At 64.4% G+C, this 14,867-nt stretch overlaps 1 protein-coding gene across 5 annotated transcripts in view; it reads right to left on the bottom strand.

Annotated features, from left to right (window-relative positions):
- RADIL (Rap associating with DIL domain) overlaps positions 1–14,867 on the bottom strand; it is a 97,906-nt gene that overhangs the window by 12,104 nt on the left and 70,935 nt on the right. For 4 of the 5 annotated variants that reach the window (XM_049699944.1, XM_049699947.1, XM_049699945.1 and 1 more), the window contains 8 exons: positions 13,205–13,365; positions 9,637–9,798; positions 9,372–9,484; positions 8,488–8,725; positions 7,626–7,798; positions 2,564–2,714; positions 1,386–1,576; positions 918–1,269 (listed from right to left, as the gene is read on the bottom strand). In XM_049699944.1, coding sequence (XP_049555901.1) covers positions 918–1,269; positions 1,386–1,576; positions 2,564–2,714; positions 7,626–7,798; positions 8,488–8,725; positions 9,372–9,484; positions 9,637–9,798; positions 13,205–13,365 — 1,541 coding nt within the window. The remainder of the gene's footprint in view (positions 1–917; positions 1,270–1,385; positions 1,577–2,563; positions 2,715–7,625; positions 7,799–8,487; positions 8,726–9,371; positions 9,485–9,636; positions 9,799–13,204; positions 13,366–14,867) is intronic. The other variant, XM_049699948.1, reaches the window with a different exon arrangement.

Here is a 14,867-nt window from a genome sequence, read left to right as displayed (position 1 = left end):
TCCTCTGTCCAGACTCTGCCCCGGGGGCCTGCGCCTGCCCAGGAGTCCGGACCCAGGGACATCCTGGCTTAGCTACTCCAAAGAGACACGTGCTCACAGAGGTCCAGAAAGATGCCCGTCTGGCCAGAAGGGAAAAGCCAGACCTGGACCACCATCAGGGTGACGGGGGTCAGGCCACCCTATGCTGCCCCGGGACACCGGCCCCTCTCAGAGGCCGGGTGCTTCCGGAAGGTTGAGAAGGGGGCTCTGCTTTCCCTCCCCTGCCCTCTCCCACCGCACTTCTCAGCGGTGACCCCACGTCTGTCCCTCCGGAGCTGGGGCTCTTTTCAGCTGGGCCTTGCTGCTCCCCACGCTGAGGGTCCTGCGCCCTCTCTCTCCCCACGAGGTCAGTCGTGGAGCCCTGCCGGGGCACCGCCCAGGTCGCTGAGAGGTGTCCTGCCTCAGGCCCAGCTCGGTGCCAGTGACCCCTGCCCTCAGGGCACCCTCTAAGCTTGGCGCGAGCACTGAGGACTCACCAGGGGCCGGGCGGGGCTGGGGGATGCTTGCCCTTCGTTGCCCTCCAGGCCGGCCAGCCCAGTGTCCACACGCCCAGGGCTCCAGCTCCCCCGCCCCGCCCCCCCACCGATCCCGCTGGCCTCGCATCGGCTCTGGGGCTCAACACACGTCATGGGGCCATCCTTCCTCTCCCCCGGGCAGAGTGACTCCCCGAGTCCCCAGCTGCCCGGGCCTGAGCCACGCGGTGCCCTCCCCAGCTGCCCCAGGAGCCTGTCCTGTGTCCAGGGCAACAGGCGTTCGTGGGCAACTCTAACAGCCCGGGCCAGACGCGAAACCAGGGCCCCGCAGGGGAAGGACCCCAAGGCAGTTGCCCAGGAGCCAGCAGGGCCAGGACTGGGGTGCGGGCCTGGCTCGGGGCTCACCTTGTGGGGCTGCGCACCCCGGGCCACTCGGCCCGTTCCTCCTCCCTTCCAGAAGCACTTCCCCACAGGCACTGCTGGCTTCTGGCCAGTCGGGGACAGCGGGTTCCAGGCTGAGCGGGGTGCCGGGAGGCGTGAGCAGGCATGAGGGGTCCCCGTGTGGGTCCCCGGCCTGGGCCCCCCCACGGCTCACGCGGCCTGGCGGCCTTCCCAGAGGGCCCTGTGCCTGGGGGTCCCCCGCGGAAGGAGGCGTGCGCTCCAAGCCGGCCTCACGGGCTCCCCTGCCGGGGTCCCTGGAAGCCAGGGGGCGGCTCTGGTCCTCAGGGTGGCCCTCGGGGCTGGTGTGTTGCGGGCCCTGGGGGAGGGGGGAAAGAACTCAGCACCAGGCAGCCCGATGTGCTGGGAGGACAGAGGGGCCCCCCAAGCCTCCGCGGCCTCGGGAGCCCCCCGCTCCTGCGTCCACCCCGGTACCTGGGGACACTCTGGCCGTGCGGGCCTGCCGCCGGGGCTGGGCTTGCTCCGCAGGCTCCACAGGAAGTGGCGGATGTAGAGGAGGTGCTGGTGGAGGCTGTCATCCAGGCAGTCGGCCTCCAGATCCACCTGGAAGCCCTCGCTCGGCAAAACGATGGGTGGGGGGTTTTCATAGGACTCCAGGACGTCCTCTGCAGGGGCGAGGGCGGCGTGACCCCCAGCCAGGAGGCAGCTGCCCGGCCACCCCCGCCTGACGCCGTGGGACCCCGGGGACACGGGAGGGGCCGCACAAGCCCATACGGCGCTCTCATGCCTCCTGAGTCCCAGCGAGCACCCGGGATGAAGCCCCGACGCCACCATTTGGCACTTGGGCCCCACGCCACGACCCCTGCCTGCGGCCCCCGGTTCCCCCGGGGCCCACCGCACACCCCAGCCTGGAGCCCAACTCACCCGGCCCAGACACCAGCACCCCAGGCCGCCACCTGCTCCTGCCGGGCCCCCGCGGCCACGCCGCCTGCACCGCGCACGTGTCACCGGGCTGAACACAGCCTGCCTAAGTGCTGGTTTCCGCACGAGGACCCACGCGCCTTCCAGACGGAGGGAAGACGGCAGCCCCCGCCTTGCTCCCGGCGCCCAGCACAGAGCCCCCTCCCTCCCTCCGCGGAAGGCCTTGGACGTGAACCACTAAACGGGGCAGGGGACGGCGCCCAGGGCCCAAGCCCCAGGTGACAAGACGTCGGAAGCCCTACTTCTATCTGGATCCTCCCCCGTCCTTTACTTTCTGTTTTTGCTTGTGTTATAATGTACCTACTGCTAATGAAGAGATACAAAACTAACTCATAAAAATATACACACACGTATGTACGTCTGTCTCCACACGTAATATACCCAGGGCAAGACGGCTCAGCACCGTTTCCCGACAGGTTGTGCCATGGCAGCCGGTGTGGAGACCCTGCTCTCCTCCTGGTGGCCGTGCACCCAGCGAGGCCCCATGAGGGGCAGCGGGGACCTCTGACCTGAGCCGAGAGCCTGGGGGCAAAGGCGAGCCTCCGCCCTGGGCCGTCTTCCTCCTCGGGTGTCCTGCCCTGTCCCCCCACCTGGGGACCCAGAGACCTGGGGGTCAAGGAGCCCCCGGGCCACACCCGAGTTCTGAGCTCCAGCCGGAGGAGAGGCCTCACCTGACTTGAAGGCTGCGGGGCTGTCCTGGGCACCCGGCTCCCAGGCGCTCATGGGGCCCATGGCCGAGGCCAGCTGGTACTGGGTCAGCAGGCGGTGCAGCTGCGCGGGGCTCAGGGCAGGGAACGCGGCCCGCAGGTTCGCCCAGCTCATCTGCTGACAAGAAGGAGCTCCTGGTCAAAGGCCGGGGGCCCAGCCCGCCCCCCAGGGAGGGCCTGCCTTCTGGGAGCTCCAGCGGCAGGGGCCCAGGGCTCCCCGCGCCAGCACCCGCTCTGCCCTGGGGCGTCCGTGCGGGACAGCGAGGTCAGCGAGGCCGAGGTCAAGGCCGGTGCAGAGGGCAGCTCACCCCATGCCTGTGGGCGTCCAGGGCGAGAGCCGGGTCAGGTGGCGGGCGGGGGGGGGGGTGGTGGAGGCGTTCCCCGGAGAGGCCAGCAGGCACCGCGCCGAGTGCCCTGCCCACCGAACAAGCCCTGTCACACCACCTCGGGGGGCTGAGAAACGGGGCGAGACCACTGGGAGGTTAGGGGGCCGTGAAATAGGACCCCCGCCTCGTAACGTGTGAAGGGAGTCAAGCAGGTCAAAGACCTGCACGAAGGCACGACGGTAGCATTAGGTGCCGCACGAGACTGCGGGGGCAGCCGGGGGCAGGGAAGGCACCCTGGCAGAAGACAAACGGCAGGTCGCTGAGTTACCGTCTCCGTTCGTCTTGCTTCCTGGAACCCCGTCCTTCTGCTCTCGAGGAGCTTCCCAGGGAGGCCTGTGCTAGGGGGACGCTGGGGGCCTGGCGTGGGAGAGCGTCCTCAGGCCACTGTCCCCGCCATCAGGCATCAGGACTCCAGGCTCGAGCTGGCCTCGGAGGGAATTTGGGAGGCAGCTCCTGCATTCGCTCCTGAGAAGTCGGAAACCATCCTGACCGCTGACCCCCAGACCCGAGCTGCTCTCCTTCGCTGGAAGCTCAGCGGCGTCTCTGCAAGCCTGTGAGCGCGTCTTGGGGCAGGTCTGTTTCAGCCACTGTGCTTTTCACCCACCGGCTGCACCTGCAGGCCGGACGCTCGGGTCGAGCGGGCTGGGCCACTGTCGGTTTGTCTTCACTCCGTCGGCCCTGCCGTCTCTGGCCTCACGCTGCTCGGATGCAGGGCCTCACTTGACCGGTCCCTTAATTTCCTTCTTTCTTCCTTCCTCTCTGTTTCGCCCACGTTTGATTTTACTGCCCACATCAAGAGGCCTGGGCGGTGGCTGTCGAGTATCGACACTGAAGGAACAGACAACATCCTAAGCTACGTGGGGAAGCGGGGAGAGCGGCCTCTTCCTGACACCTCCACCCCAAACACATGACAGCGCAGGACGGCCTCGTCTGCCCAGAGGTGGTTTTGACTTTCGTCCTAGAAGCCACGCTTCGCCACGCCTGTGCTTCTCCGAGGCTGGCGTCGGCGGGCGCCCCGACAGCGCTGAGCCGTCCCCCAGCAGGAGCGAGCGCCTCTTCCACCTTGCTGGCTCTGCTTCCGGGCGATCTCCCGGACTTTATCTTCCAGCTCTGCTACTGAACTCTGCACCTCTGCTGTCGTAGTTGTAACTTCCAAGAATTCTTTTTGTTCTCTTATTTATAGCATCCTGTTATGTAATGGTTACTGTATCTTCCCTTATCTTTAAGACGATACAAATTTTTTTTTTTTTTTTTCTCTGTACGCGGGCCTCTCCTCACAGGCTCCAGACGCGCAGGCTCAGCGGCCATGGCTCACGGGCCCAGCTGCTCCGCGGCATGTGGGATCTTCCCAGACCGGGGCACGAACCCGCGTCCCCTGCATCGGCAGGCGGACTCTCAACCGCTGCGCCACCAGGGAAGCCCTACAAATGGTTTTTTAAGTAAGTTTCTCCTGCCTGAATAGTCCGTTTTGAGGGTGGCAAACTACGGCCTGAGGCCTCTTTGCCTCACTCCCTGCCTCTCTCTCCCTCTCCTGGCTGGTTGGCTGTGGAGGCCCAGTGTCAGCATCCTCCGTCCTGCCCTGGGCTGTCGCTGACCGCCAGCCCTGCCAAGTTGGCCGCCCCCTGCTTGGAGGGCGCAGGCCCGGGCCTGGTGGGCGAAAGTGCGGGGCTCCAGCAATGGGGGCTCTGCCACCGGGGTGCTCCCTCCTTCAGGGTGAGATCCCGTGTCCCAACCTGGAGACCCTCGGTCTTAAATGCTCTAGAAATAGACCCCAGTCTTCTGCCAGAGGACGGAGCGGGCAGCTCCCAGCTGTGCAGGGAGAGGCACAGCTGAGCAGCTAGTGCACCGCTGCTCCTTCCTTGCCGTGCATTTTGTACTGAAGTACAAACACCACAGAAACCACAGAAAACCACGCAAACCTGAAGCACCCAGCTTGGTAACTCAGCGGTCCCCAACGGGTTTGGCACCAGGGACCGGTTTCGTGGAAGACAATTTTTCCACGGACTGGGCGCCAGTGGGGGATGGTGTGGGGATGATTCAAGCGCATTACATCTATTGTGCACTTTATTTCTATTATTATTACACTGTAATCTGTAATGAAATAATTACACAACTCACCACAATGCAGACTCAGTGGGAGCCCTGAGCTAATTGTCACTTGCCGCTCACTGACAGGGTTTTGATATGAGTCTGCAAGTAACTGACTTATTATGGTCTCTGGACAGTCAAACCTCTGTGCTAAGGATCTGCATTTGCGGCCCCTCCCCAGCGCCAGCGCCCCCACCTGGGATCACCAGGCATTAGATTCTCGGAAGGAGCGTGCCACCTAGATCCCTCGCACACGTGGTTCACAGTAGGGGTCGCGCTCCTGTGAGAACCTGACGCCGCCGCTGGTCCGACAGGAGGCGGAGCTCAGGCGGTGACGCGAGCCATGGGGAGCGGCTGTACATACAGCTGGAGCTTCACCCGCTCACCCACCGCTCACCTCCTGCTGGGCGGCCCGGTTCCTATCAGGCCACGGACTGGTACTGGTCCGTGGCCTGGGGGTCGCGGACCCCTGTGGTAACTTCGCCAGGGCACACGCCTGTGTGCCAGGCCCAGGGCAAGAGCAGTGTGCACAGCAGCGCCCCAGGGGGGACCCCATCTCGTCTTCCCCTCTGCAGGCGGATGCTCTGCCCAAGTCTGAGCTCCACACAGTGGCTCGCGGCTGCCCGTGGTGGCCGTGGCTGTGGACGCCGTCACTGCCATGTGGGGCTTCCTGGCTGCGCTCACGTCAGCTGGGACTTCACGGGGGTGGACGGGGCAGCCGGTCCCCTACGCGGTTCAAACACGGAGCAGCTCCCCAGGGCGTGGGAAGCGGAGTCCATGGGGCTGCCCTGCAAACACGCTGGCCATCCCCTGGGTGGGTTCCATGTCGCTGCCTGGCAGGAAAGGGCCTGGGTAGCTTGGTCTCGCTGATTACCTGTGACGACCATGTCGCACAGCAGGTGAGGAGGCAGGTGAGCTGGTGTCTGTTTCCTGCTGCTATTCTAACAAACGACCACGAAGGTGGCAGTGAGATCACCGTGAGCGCAGTCTTACAGTTCTGGGGGTCGGACGTCCAACACAGGTCGCACGGGCTAGAATCCAGAGTTGCAGGGCTGTGCTCCTTCTGGCGGCTCCAGGGCAGGATCCGTTTGCCTGTGGTTGTAGGACTGAGGTCCCGTTCCTGTGCTGGCCTCCAGCCGAGGGCCATTCCCAGCTCCTGGAGGCTGCTGTACCCCTTGCCCCGTGGCCCCGTCCTCCACCTTCAGAGCCAGCCCTTTCCTGTCTCTCTGACCCACTCTTCTGCTTCCCTCTTTCTTCCTTTGTTCAAGTATAGTTGATTTGCAACGTTCTGTTAGTTACTGGTCTACGGCAAAGTGATTATATATATATATGATCCTGCTTCGGATTCCTGTCCATTATGGTTTATCATGGGATATTGAATATAGTTCCCTGTGCTGTACAGTAGGACCTTGCTGTTTACCTGTTTTATGTATAGTAGTTTGTATCTGTTAATCCCAAATTCCTAATTTATCTCTGCCCCCGCCCGCTTTCCCCTCTGGTAACCATAAGTTTGTTTTCTATGCCTGTGAGTCTGTTTCTGTTTTGTAAATAAATTCATTTGTATCATATTTTTAGATTTCACACAGAAGTCATATTATATGGTATTTGTCTTTCTCCTTCTCTTTCTGACTTACTTCGCTTAGTATGACAATCTCTAGGTCCATCCATATTGCTGCAAATGGCATTATTTCATTCTTTTTTATGGCTGAGTAGTACTCCATCGTATACGTGTACCGCATCTCCTTAAGCCAGTTGTCTGTTGATGGACATTTAGGTGGCTTCCGTGTCTTGGCTATTGAAAATAGTGCTGCTATGAACACTGTGGTGCATATGTCTTTTCAAATTAGAGTTTTCTCTGGATATGTGCCCAGGAGTGGGACTGCTGGGTCATATGGTAGCTCTATCTTTAGTTTTCTGAGGAACCTCCATACCGTTCTCCATAGTGGCTGCACAGTTTACATCCCCACCAACAGTGCAAGAGGCTCCCTTCTGTCCATGCCCTCTCCAGCATTTGTTATTTGTAGGCTTTTGAATGATGGCCATTCCAACCGCTGTGAGGTGATAGCTCACTGTAGTTTCAACTTGCATTTCTCTGATAACCAGCAATGCTGAGCATCTTTTCATGTGCCTTTTGGTCATCTGTATATCTTCTTTGGAGAAATGTCTGTTTAGGTCTTTTGCCCATTTTTTTATTGTGTTGTTTTTTGATATCAAGCTGTATGAATTGTTTGTAGATTTTGGAAATTAAGCCCTTGTTGGTCTCATCGTTTGCAAACATTTTCCCAGTTTTAAGGACTCGTGTGCTTAGACGGGGCCACCAGGTGCCCCGGGGTGACCTCCCCACATCAGCAGGGCCCCCTGTGGCCACAGCTGCAGGTCAGAGACTAGACACAGACATCCTGGGGCCGTTATCCCGCCTGCAGGTGGGAACAGCTGTGGACTAAGCCACTGCAAGCCCACTGAGCCCCTCCTGGTCTGCAAGCTGGCGACCGTGCAGGGTGCCGCCCCATCCTCGCTGCGCCCGCTGCCCCCACCCTCCATACCCCTCCCACCTGCACGAGCTGGGCACTGGGCGTGGCCAGCAGGCTGAGTGTGCAGGAAAGCTTCCGGAAGAAGCGCTCTCCAGCCTCGCCAAAGCCGGCATTCTGTGTCCACTCCAGGAGCTGCTGCAGGCGGGCACAGGCCTGGACGCCTCTGGGCCAGTGGAAGCAACTCAGAGAGGGCCCTGGGAATGGAGGGAGGGAACGAGGGTGATGCCGGGCAGCCCCCGCAGGGCAGGCATGCTGCCCGCCACCCCCCACCCCGAGGGAGCCAGGCCCGGCTGGGCCCTAGCCCTGTCCTCCTCCCGCGCCCCCCCCCCCCAACCAGGCCTCTGGACAGTCGGAAGACCTTACGTCAGTTTCTAAGACAACTACCTGCTTCCAGACCCCTCTCTGGGCATGGGTGGGTGGGTATGGAGGTGGGAGGTGAAGGTGGCAGGGCAGGGAGGGGCGGTGACAACCACGCGACCCCAAGTGCAGAGGGCCATGGTCCAGGCTTTGCACGTGCTGTGGGCTGGCCCCGCTCTCCCTGCCCCGCACCCCAGCACTGCCTCGGCCCTGAGCGCTGGGCAGGGCCATGGAGGAGATCTGGGTGGCAGTGAGGCAGGGTCAAAGGCCACGTCATTTCCCTGAGCCTGCTGCCTCCTCGCTCACAGGGGCCCCAGGCCACGTGGGGATAAAATAAACCAGGAAAGGCCGGCGGGGCCCTGTGCAGACACGGACGGGCGGCTCCCGCTCCCACGGGGACAGGCTCTGCAGCACGTCCTCCCCCCGCGGCACCCGCCCAGACCCCATGGAGCGGGACAGCTCAGCCCGCTGGTCTCCGGAAGGACACGCTCAGTGGCCCTGCGGGCTGTCCGCCCCGGACCCTCACCCTTGTCCAGGAGCTGGTTGAAGAGCAGCGTGCCGGAGAAGAAGAAGAGGTAGGCCAGCACCTGGGCGGCGATCTCCGGGTGCACCTGCAGCGGCCGCAGGAGGTCCAGGGTGGCCTGGTAGATGGACACGACGCGGTGCAGCTCCTCGGGCAGCTGAGGGGCCGAGCACCAGCTCTCGCGGCACTCCAGCTGGAAGGGGGGGCACTCCAGCAGGGCCGGGAGGCACACGTACAGGGACTGGGGGCGAGAGGAAAACACTGGCTGCTGTGGGCAGGGGCCCCAGGCCCGACCCATCCCGCTCACGCCTCGGCCAGACCACGTGTGTCAGCGACCCACGTGTGAGCGCCGGGCTCAGCCAGCGGGAGCCGCGGCGGGGAGGGGGGTCGGTAAAGCTCCCAGCGAAGGCGCAGATGACACGGGCTGCAGGGGCTCCGGCAAAGGGGCCGGACGGCACCCAGAGGACCCTGAGGGCAGGGGGCTTCGCCCTCTTCTTATTTTATCAGAAGGGTTTTACTGGACGGAGTGGGGGCGAGTGAGCCCCACTGACCCAAGGACACGGCAGAGCCCCGGGGTCCCCCGCTCGGCTCTGAGTCCCGAGACATGGCCGCACGGCTGCCCCCACCAGCGTTAGGGACGGCGCGGGCAGGGGAGCCGGGGCCACGGCAGCCGGAACCACCGCACAGCTGTCCCGCCATCCGAGCCGCCTCCCCAGAGCAGCCGGCCCCGTCTCTCTCGCTCGCTGGCCCCGCCTGGGGCAGAGGACTCGCTCGACGAGAGCAACAGCAGGTGAGGGGGCCGGGGCCCAAGGCCGGGGTCCGGGCGGGCAGAGGCGGCCGGGCCGGCACGCAGGTCCCCCGGGAGAACGCGCACGCAGAGGCCGTACCTTGGAGACATAGTACACGCACTGCTGGAAGGCGTACAGGATGACCTCCTCCAGCACAGCCATGGCCTCCTCACTGGCCGTGAGCGTGCAGGAGAACAGGGACTCCTTCGAGCCTGCGGGGGAATGTGGCGCCGTCACTGCAGGGCCGGGGGGGGGGGACTCGGGCAGGAACCTTCTGGAACTGCCGCGAGTTCAAACCCCCACCCGACGCCTCCTGAGGGCTCCGCCCAGCACCCTCCTCTTGGGTTGGGAAAACGTGACAAACCAAAGCCACGGGGCCCCCGGGACCCCAGGCCCCGAGCTTCCAAGCCCACGGGCACCAACTCGATACCAAGCGCAGCAGACGCTCGCGCGCTAGCAGCTTCCAGATACGGGTCGGGACCAAGTGCCCAGCGCTGGCAGATCCTGGCCCGCAGGTCACTTCTCACTCGGGAGACAGGTCGAAGGACACCTGGCCAGAGGTCCTAAGGAGGCCGTCACGACACTTTCCCGAGAAGCCCAGATGGCCCTCGTGCCCTGTTCCCCCCCACTAGCGCCCCCCAGGGAAGACACTGCCGTGTCGCAGGCACAGAGCGGAGACCCTGGGCGCTCAGCACCTCGGGGGACGGGCCTCCCAGGCTGGGCAGCGGCCGGGGGGCTGCAGCTGCGGGTGGGACGGGGGGGTGTGAGCGACGCCAGGTGACTCCCTCCCCCGGGTGGGGCTCCTGTACGGCCAAGAGGCCAGGCTGGCCACGGGGTCCCCAAGACCTGGGGCCCAACAGGGAGGGGCCTTCCCGAAGTCGGGAGGCATGAGGTGCCTGGTGCCAGCGGCCCCAGTGGCACTTGGGGAGGGACCGGACGGGCCGCCCGCCTCCGTCCTCCGCTCGCTCGGCCCCTCGCTTCTCCTGGCGAGGATGGAGGGCCGGCGGCAGGCGTTCCTGCGCTGCCCGTCCCGTGCGGCCTCTTGCTTAATGCAGAGTGGGCCCCACGTCTGGGAGCCTCCTTTCAGGGACGGAGGGAGGCCGGGAATCGCCCTGAGCGCTAAGCTGGGCCTCCCAGGAGCACAGGGACGGGGCCGCCCGGCTACTGGGCCAACGGAAACGGTGTGCGCGTCCGTCAGAGACCCGCCCTGCAGACGCCAGCATGGCCCATCGAGGGCTCGGGGCTCCCTGACCCCCCAGGGCTCACACTCCAGAACCCTCCTGACCAGGAAGCCGGAGGCCTGCGGGGCCTCCCCAGGGCCCTTCCCGCAGCCCGGCAGGGTCTGGCTGCTCCCTGCAGCCCCCCTGGGCTTTGGGGGAGAAGCCAATCGGGTGAGTGCAGGGGCCGCAGGCTCTGACGGCGCCAGCTTGTCTGAGAAGGAGACCTACGCCCCTCATGTGGGCCCGGGGGCTCTGGAGAGAGGGAGGAGGGGACGGACAGAGGGAGCAGGCTGCGGGTCCACAGAGCACAACCCCGGGCGGCTCCCAGCAGACGCCGCAGAAACACCCTGAAACCCTCCTAGCCGCGGCGCGGGCTCTGCTGGGGTTTCCGACTCAGCTGACACCCGCATGCGCCTGTCAGAGGACCCGGGCCTCGTCCCCCCTCCCTCCCGAGGCCCCGGGGCTGAGGACCGCTCCCTGGGACCCCACAGTCCGCAGGCGCTGAGGCAGAGCCTCAAAGCCTTACAGGAGAACTTTAAATGAATTAAATAAACGTCCCCCCTGATGGGCTAATCTTTTATCTTCCCCTGTGAACGGGCTTCCTGGATAAGAGCTTCAGACAGAAAAGGTTGTTTGGGGAAGAAAAAGCTCTTTTTCCAGTTTTCAGGACATGACACATCTCTGTTTTTAGAATTCTTCCCACAGATATTTCCTGCTGAAGGTCAGGAGGCCAAACACGCCAACTCTGACCTTCCCTTCGCCCCCTGGTTGATGGTTTTTTCCTCTGAGCTCTCCGGAGCCTGCACCGCCCCGGACGTTGTTTCCGGGACGCTCAGGTCCTGCTGTGGCTTCCCCAGCCCTTGTGGTCCCCGGGGCGGGCAGAGGTGGGACCCCAGCCGTCCACGTGCTCACTCTCCCAACGTCGACTGGCCTACACGACATCTGGGCCTTGGACCAAAAATATCTTCCTAAGAGCAGAGCCCCCCAGCAGCTTTTTTCATGAAAATCAGCCTGACTCAGGGTCCCTGTGAAGGATACGCTAACCCCAGGCCTGCAGCCTCTCAACACAGCGTCTGAAATATGTCCAGACAAGGAGGGGCACCGGCGGGACTCGCCTGTGAGCACTGTGCCCGAAGTCGGGGTGACGGGGTGCCGTCTCCCGATCTGTGCCGGCCTCCTGGCTTCCGCACGGAAGGACCAGCCAGAGGCCGGGTGCTCGCCGGCCGATGCCACGTGCACAAGAGTTCCCTCCACTCAGAGCCCGCTGAGCACTGCGGCCTCAGTCCTGGGGGGCTGGAGGCCACCCCCCCAAAGGAGCTCAGCAGGGTCTGGGGAGAGAGGTGACAGGAAGCCTCTGCAGGCGCTGGATTCCAGCAGCGCCAGGCCCGGGGTGGGCCCGGGCCGCTGCGCAGAGCGAGGCGCGCGGGCGACGGAGACTCGGGAGGTGTGGTCCTCGCGCCACGTGCGGGGCAAAGGTGGGTGACAGTCTGTGTCCAACCCAGGCCCGGTGGACAGACAGCAGCTGCCCCATCCTGGGGGTCTACTGGACGGTGTTCACAATGTCCGCCCAAGGGGGACAAGGGAGGGAGCGACAGGCCAGCGGGCCAGCAACGAATGACCGACCACTGGGGCACGGAGGAGACACTGCTTCTGCCACATATCCACGGAGGCCCTGGGAGCCCAAGACAGTCCCCACTGCCCCTTCCCTGGGAAGTCGGGGGGAGAAAAGACTCAGAAACCACAACTGACGAGAGGAAGGTAGGCGGACCCCGTCTCCCCGGGCCTGGCCGGGACGCCCCAGGGCCTCGGCCCCGCCACCCCGTCTCCGAAGCCGGTGGCCAACTGAGCGCAGAGTGGGACAGCCCGCCCCTGGGCAGACCAGCCCCCTCGCCAGAGGCCACCACGAGCCCCTCCCCTAGGAACCTAGCCGGTCGGTCGGCATCAGGGGAACCAGCAGGGCCCAGGGCCTCAGGCCGACTGTGAGCCTGTGTCCCGCGAGACACGGCCGCGCCCGTCCTGCCGAGCGGCCTCCCCACCGCTCCCCGAGGCAAGCAGGCCCCCAGCTCTGTCCTCGCAGGGCAGAGCGAGGCCGCACGGGACGAAACCAAGCCCCTGGTCCCCGGCTGCCACACCCGGTCCTGCTGCATGCAGCCCCGCTGCTCCGTCCCGGCTCAGTGCCAGGACGCGCTGCGGCCCCATCAGACACACGCCAGCTGACATCTCACACCCCCTCAGGGCCTGGCCGAACGCCACCTTCTCCACGAAGCCCTCCTAGACCGCCCCAGTCAGAGTCACTCTCTCACTGAGCATTTTCAGCGCTTTACACTGCGTTGCATCAGCTCTAGGAGGCACGTTTTCCTACGTTTTAGTCTCTGAAGTCAACACGTGTCGCACAGTCTCGTAACTCTCACGAGCAACGCGCCTCCTTTCTGAGACTGCGGTGCGTTCTGGAGGGGCTGGTGACCAAGGGCTGACAGAATGCAGTGAGTGACCTGTGTCTCCCGGGCCTCCCCCAGTGGGGCTGCGTGAAATGACGGGGACAGAGAGCGCCGACGCGTCACAGACGAGAGGCACCGGGTTATAGCCCGACCGGCAGGTCACCTCCCTCTTTGGGGACGCCCCCGACACACACCCGTCTCTGCTCTGGGGGCCACCTCTCCCCTGAGACGGCCCGGGGACGCTCACCACCTGGGAGCAGCAGCACGGCCATACCTGTGACATCCAGGTCCTCCTCCAGGCTCTGCATGTAGAGTGGGCACTTCTGCTGGATAAAGTACAGAAGCTCAACCGAGTTAGACATCCAGAAGAGGATGTGCTGCAGGTCCGGAACCAGGCCCGCCATGGTGAAGCTGGCCGTGGAGAGGGGCTCCTGGCTGCCAAGACAGAGACCAAGAGTCACGCCGAACCCGCCGCTCTCCGTGCGTTAGAACAGCGGACGCTCGAAACACCCACCGCGATCTGTCAGCCTGCCAGCGTCAGGCCGGGAACTGGATTCAGATCCATAACCTGTGAGAGGCACATCGCCTACAAACCCTCACAGGAAGGACCGCGCGAGGCCACGCTGGAAAAGGACTCTGGTAAACGGCTTCTTTTCACATCTTCTCTTTGAGAATCAAAGAAGAGAGCGGCTGTGACCGTTCGGACGAGCAACAGGAATTGCCCCTCGTACTCGAGAGCAAGAGAGACGAGGGCGGGTGTCTTAAGTGAGGAACGTAACTAACAGAGGAAGCAAGCAGAGACGCATCTCTTGGGGCGGTGATCGGACAAGCGCAGCTAAGTGCCGCCGCGTCCCGGCAGGAAGCGGAAGAGGGCAGCTAAGCGCCGCCGCGTCCCGGCAGGAGGCGGAAGAGGGCAGCTAAGCGCCGCCGCGTCCCGGCAGGAGGCGGAAGGGCAGCTAAGCGCCGCCGCGTCCCGGCAGGAGGCGGAAGAGCGCAGCTAAGCGCCGCCGCGTCCCGGCAGGAGGCGGAAGAGGGCAGCTAAGCGCCGCCGCGTCCCGGCAGGAGGCGGAAGAGCGCAGCTAAGCTTCGCCGCGTCCCGGCAGGAGGCGGAAGAGGGCAGCTAAGCGCCGCCGCGTCCCGGCAGGAGGCGGAAGAGCGCAGCTAAGCGCCGCCGCGTCCCGGCAGGAGGCGGAAGAGGGCAGCTAAGTGCTGCCGCGTCCCGGCAGGAGGCGGAAGACGACGGCTAAGGCAGCGCCAGGAGGCAGGGATCGCGGGTGCTACTGGAAGACTCAGAGATACCGTTAGGAAACCCACAAACGACCCCACTCACGGGGGCTGCCTGGCCGTGTCTGGGGCCGGGCGGTGGGCAGAGGAGAGGGGCGGGAGGGGCTCCCAGGCGGCGGCACGGAGCTAGGCCCTTCCCGGCCCTCCAACCCCATCCCACCCTGGGGGACGGCCGCCTGGGGTAGAGGGCCCGTGGCACTCCCTTTCCAGGGGACACTGGGCACGTGGGGGCCGCCTGCCTCCCTCAATGGGAGCCTGCGAGGTCAGCTCCGCCCATCTCAAGCCCCTGCTCCCGCGTCTCCCGGGCCCCAGCCACCAGCATCCAGGACCTGGTGTCCGAGTCGCCTGCAATGTGACAGAAGCACCACGTTGTCCTCACCAGCCTCCTGGGGAGGCCGAGGGGCGGGTGCGGCGAGCAGAGCTCCGGGCGATTCCTCCCTCTAAATGCCAGTCGGTGTCTCGCCGGCACGGTTCCTCATCCCGGCAACAAGCCCGTCGGTGGGCTGTGCATTCTGAGAGCATCCTCACACCGGAGGGTCCCTGACCACACCTGCCAGGTGCTCTGACAGGTGAGCAGAGATCCATTGACAAGCAAATCAAACCACCCAGAGGTAACTGGGTCTGTCTGGGGGTGACGCTGGGCTATGCCTCTT

Source organism: Orcinus orca, chromosome 16 (genome assembly GCF_937001465.1).
Source record: "Orcinus orca chromosome 16, mOrcOrc1.1, whole genome shotgun sequence".
NCBI lineage: Eukaryota > Metazoa > Chordata > Mammalia > Artiodactyla > Delphinidae > Orcinus > Orcinus orca.
Note: the sequence above shows the minus strand (reverse complement) of the source record. Positions and strands in the feature narration are given on the sequence as shown.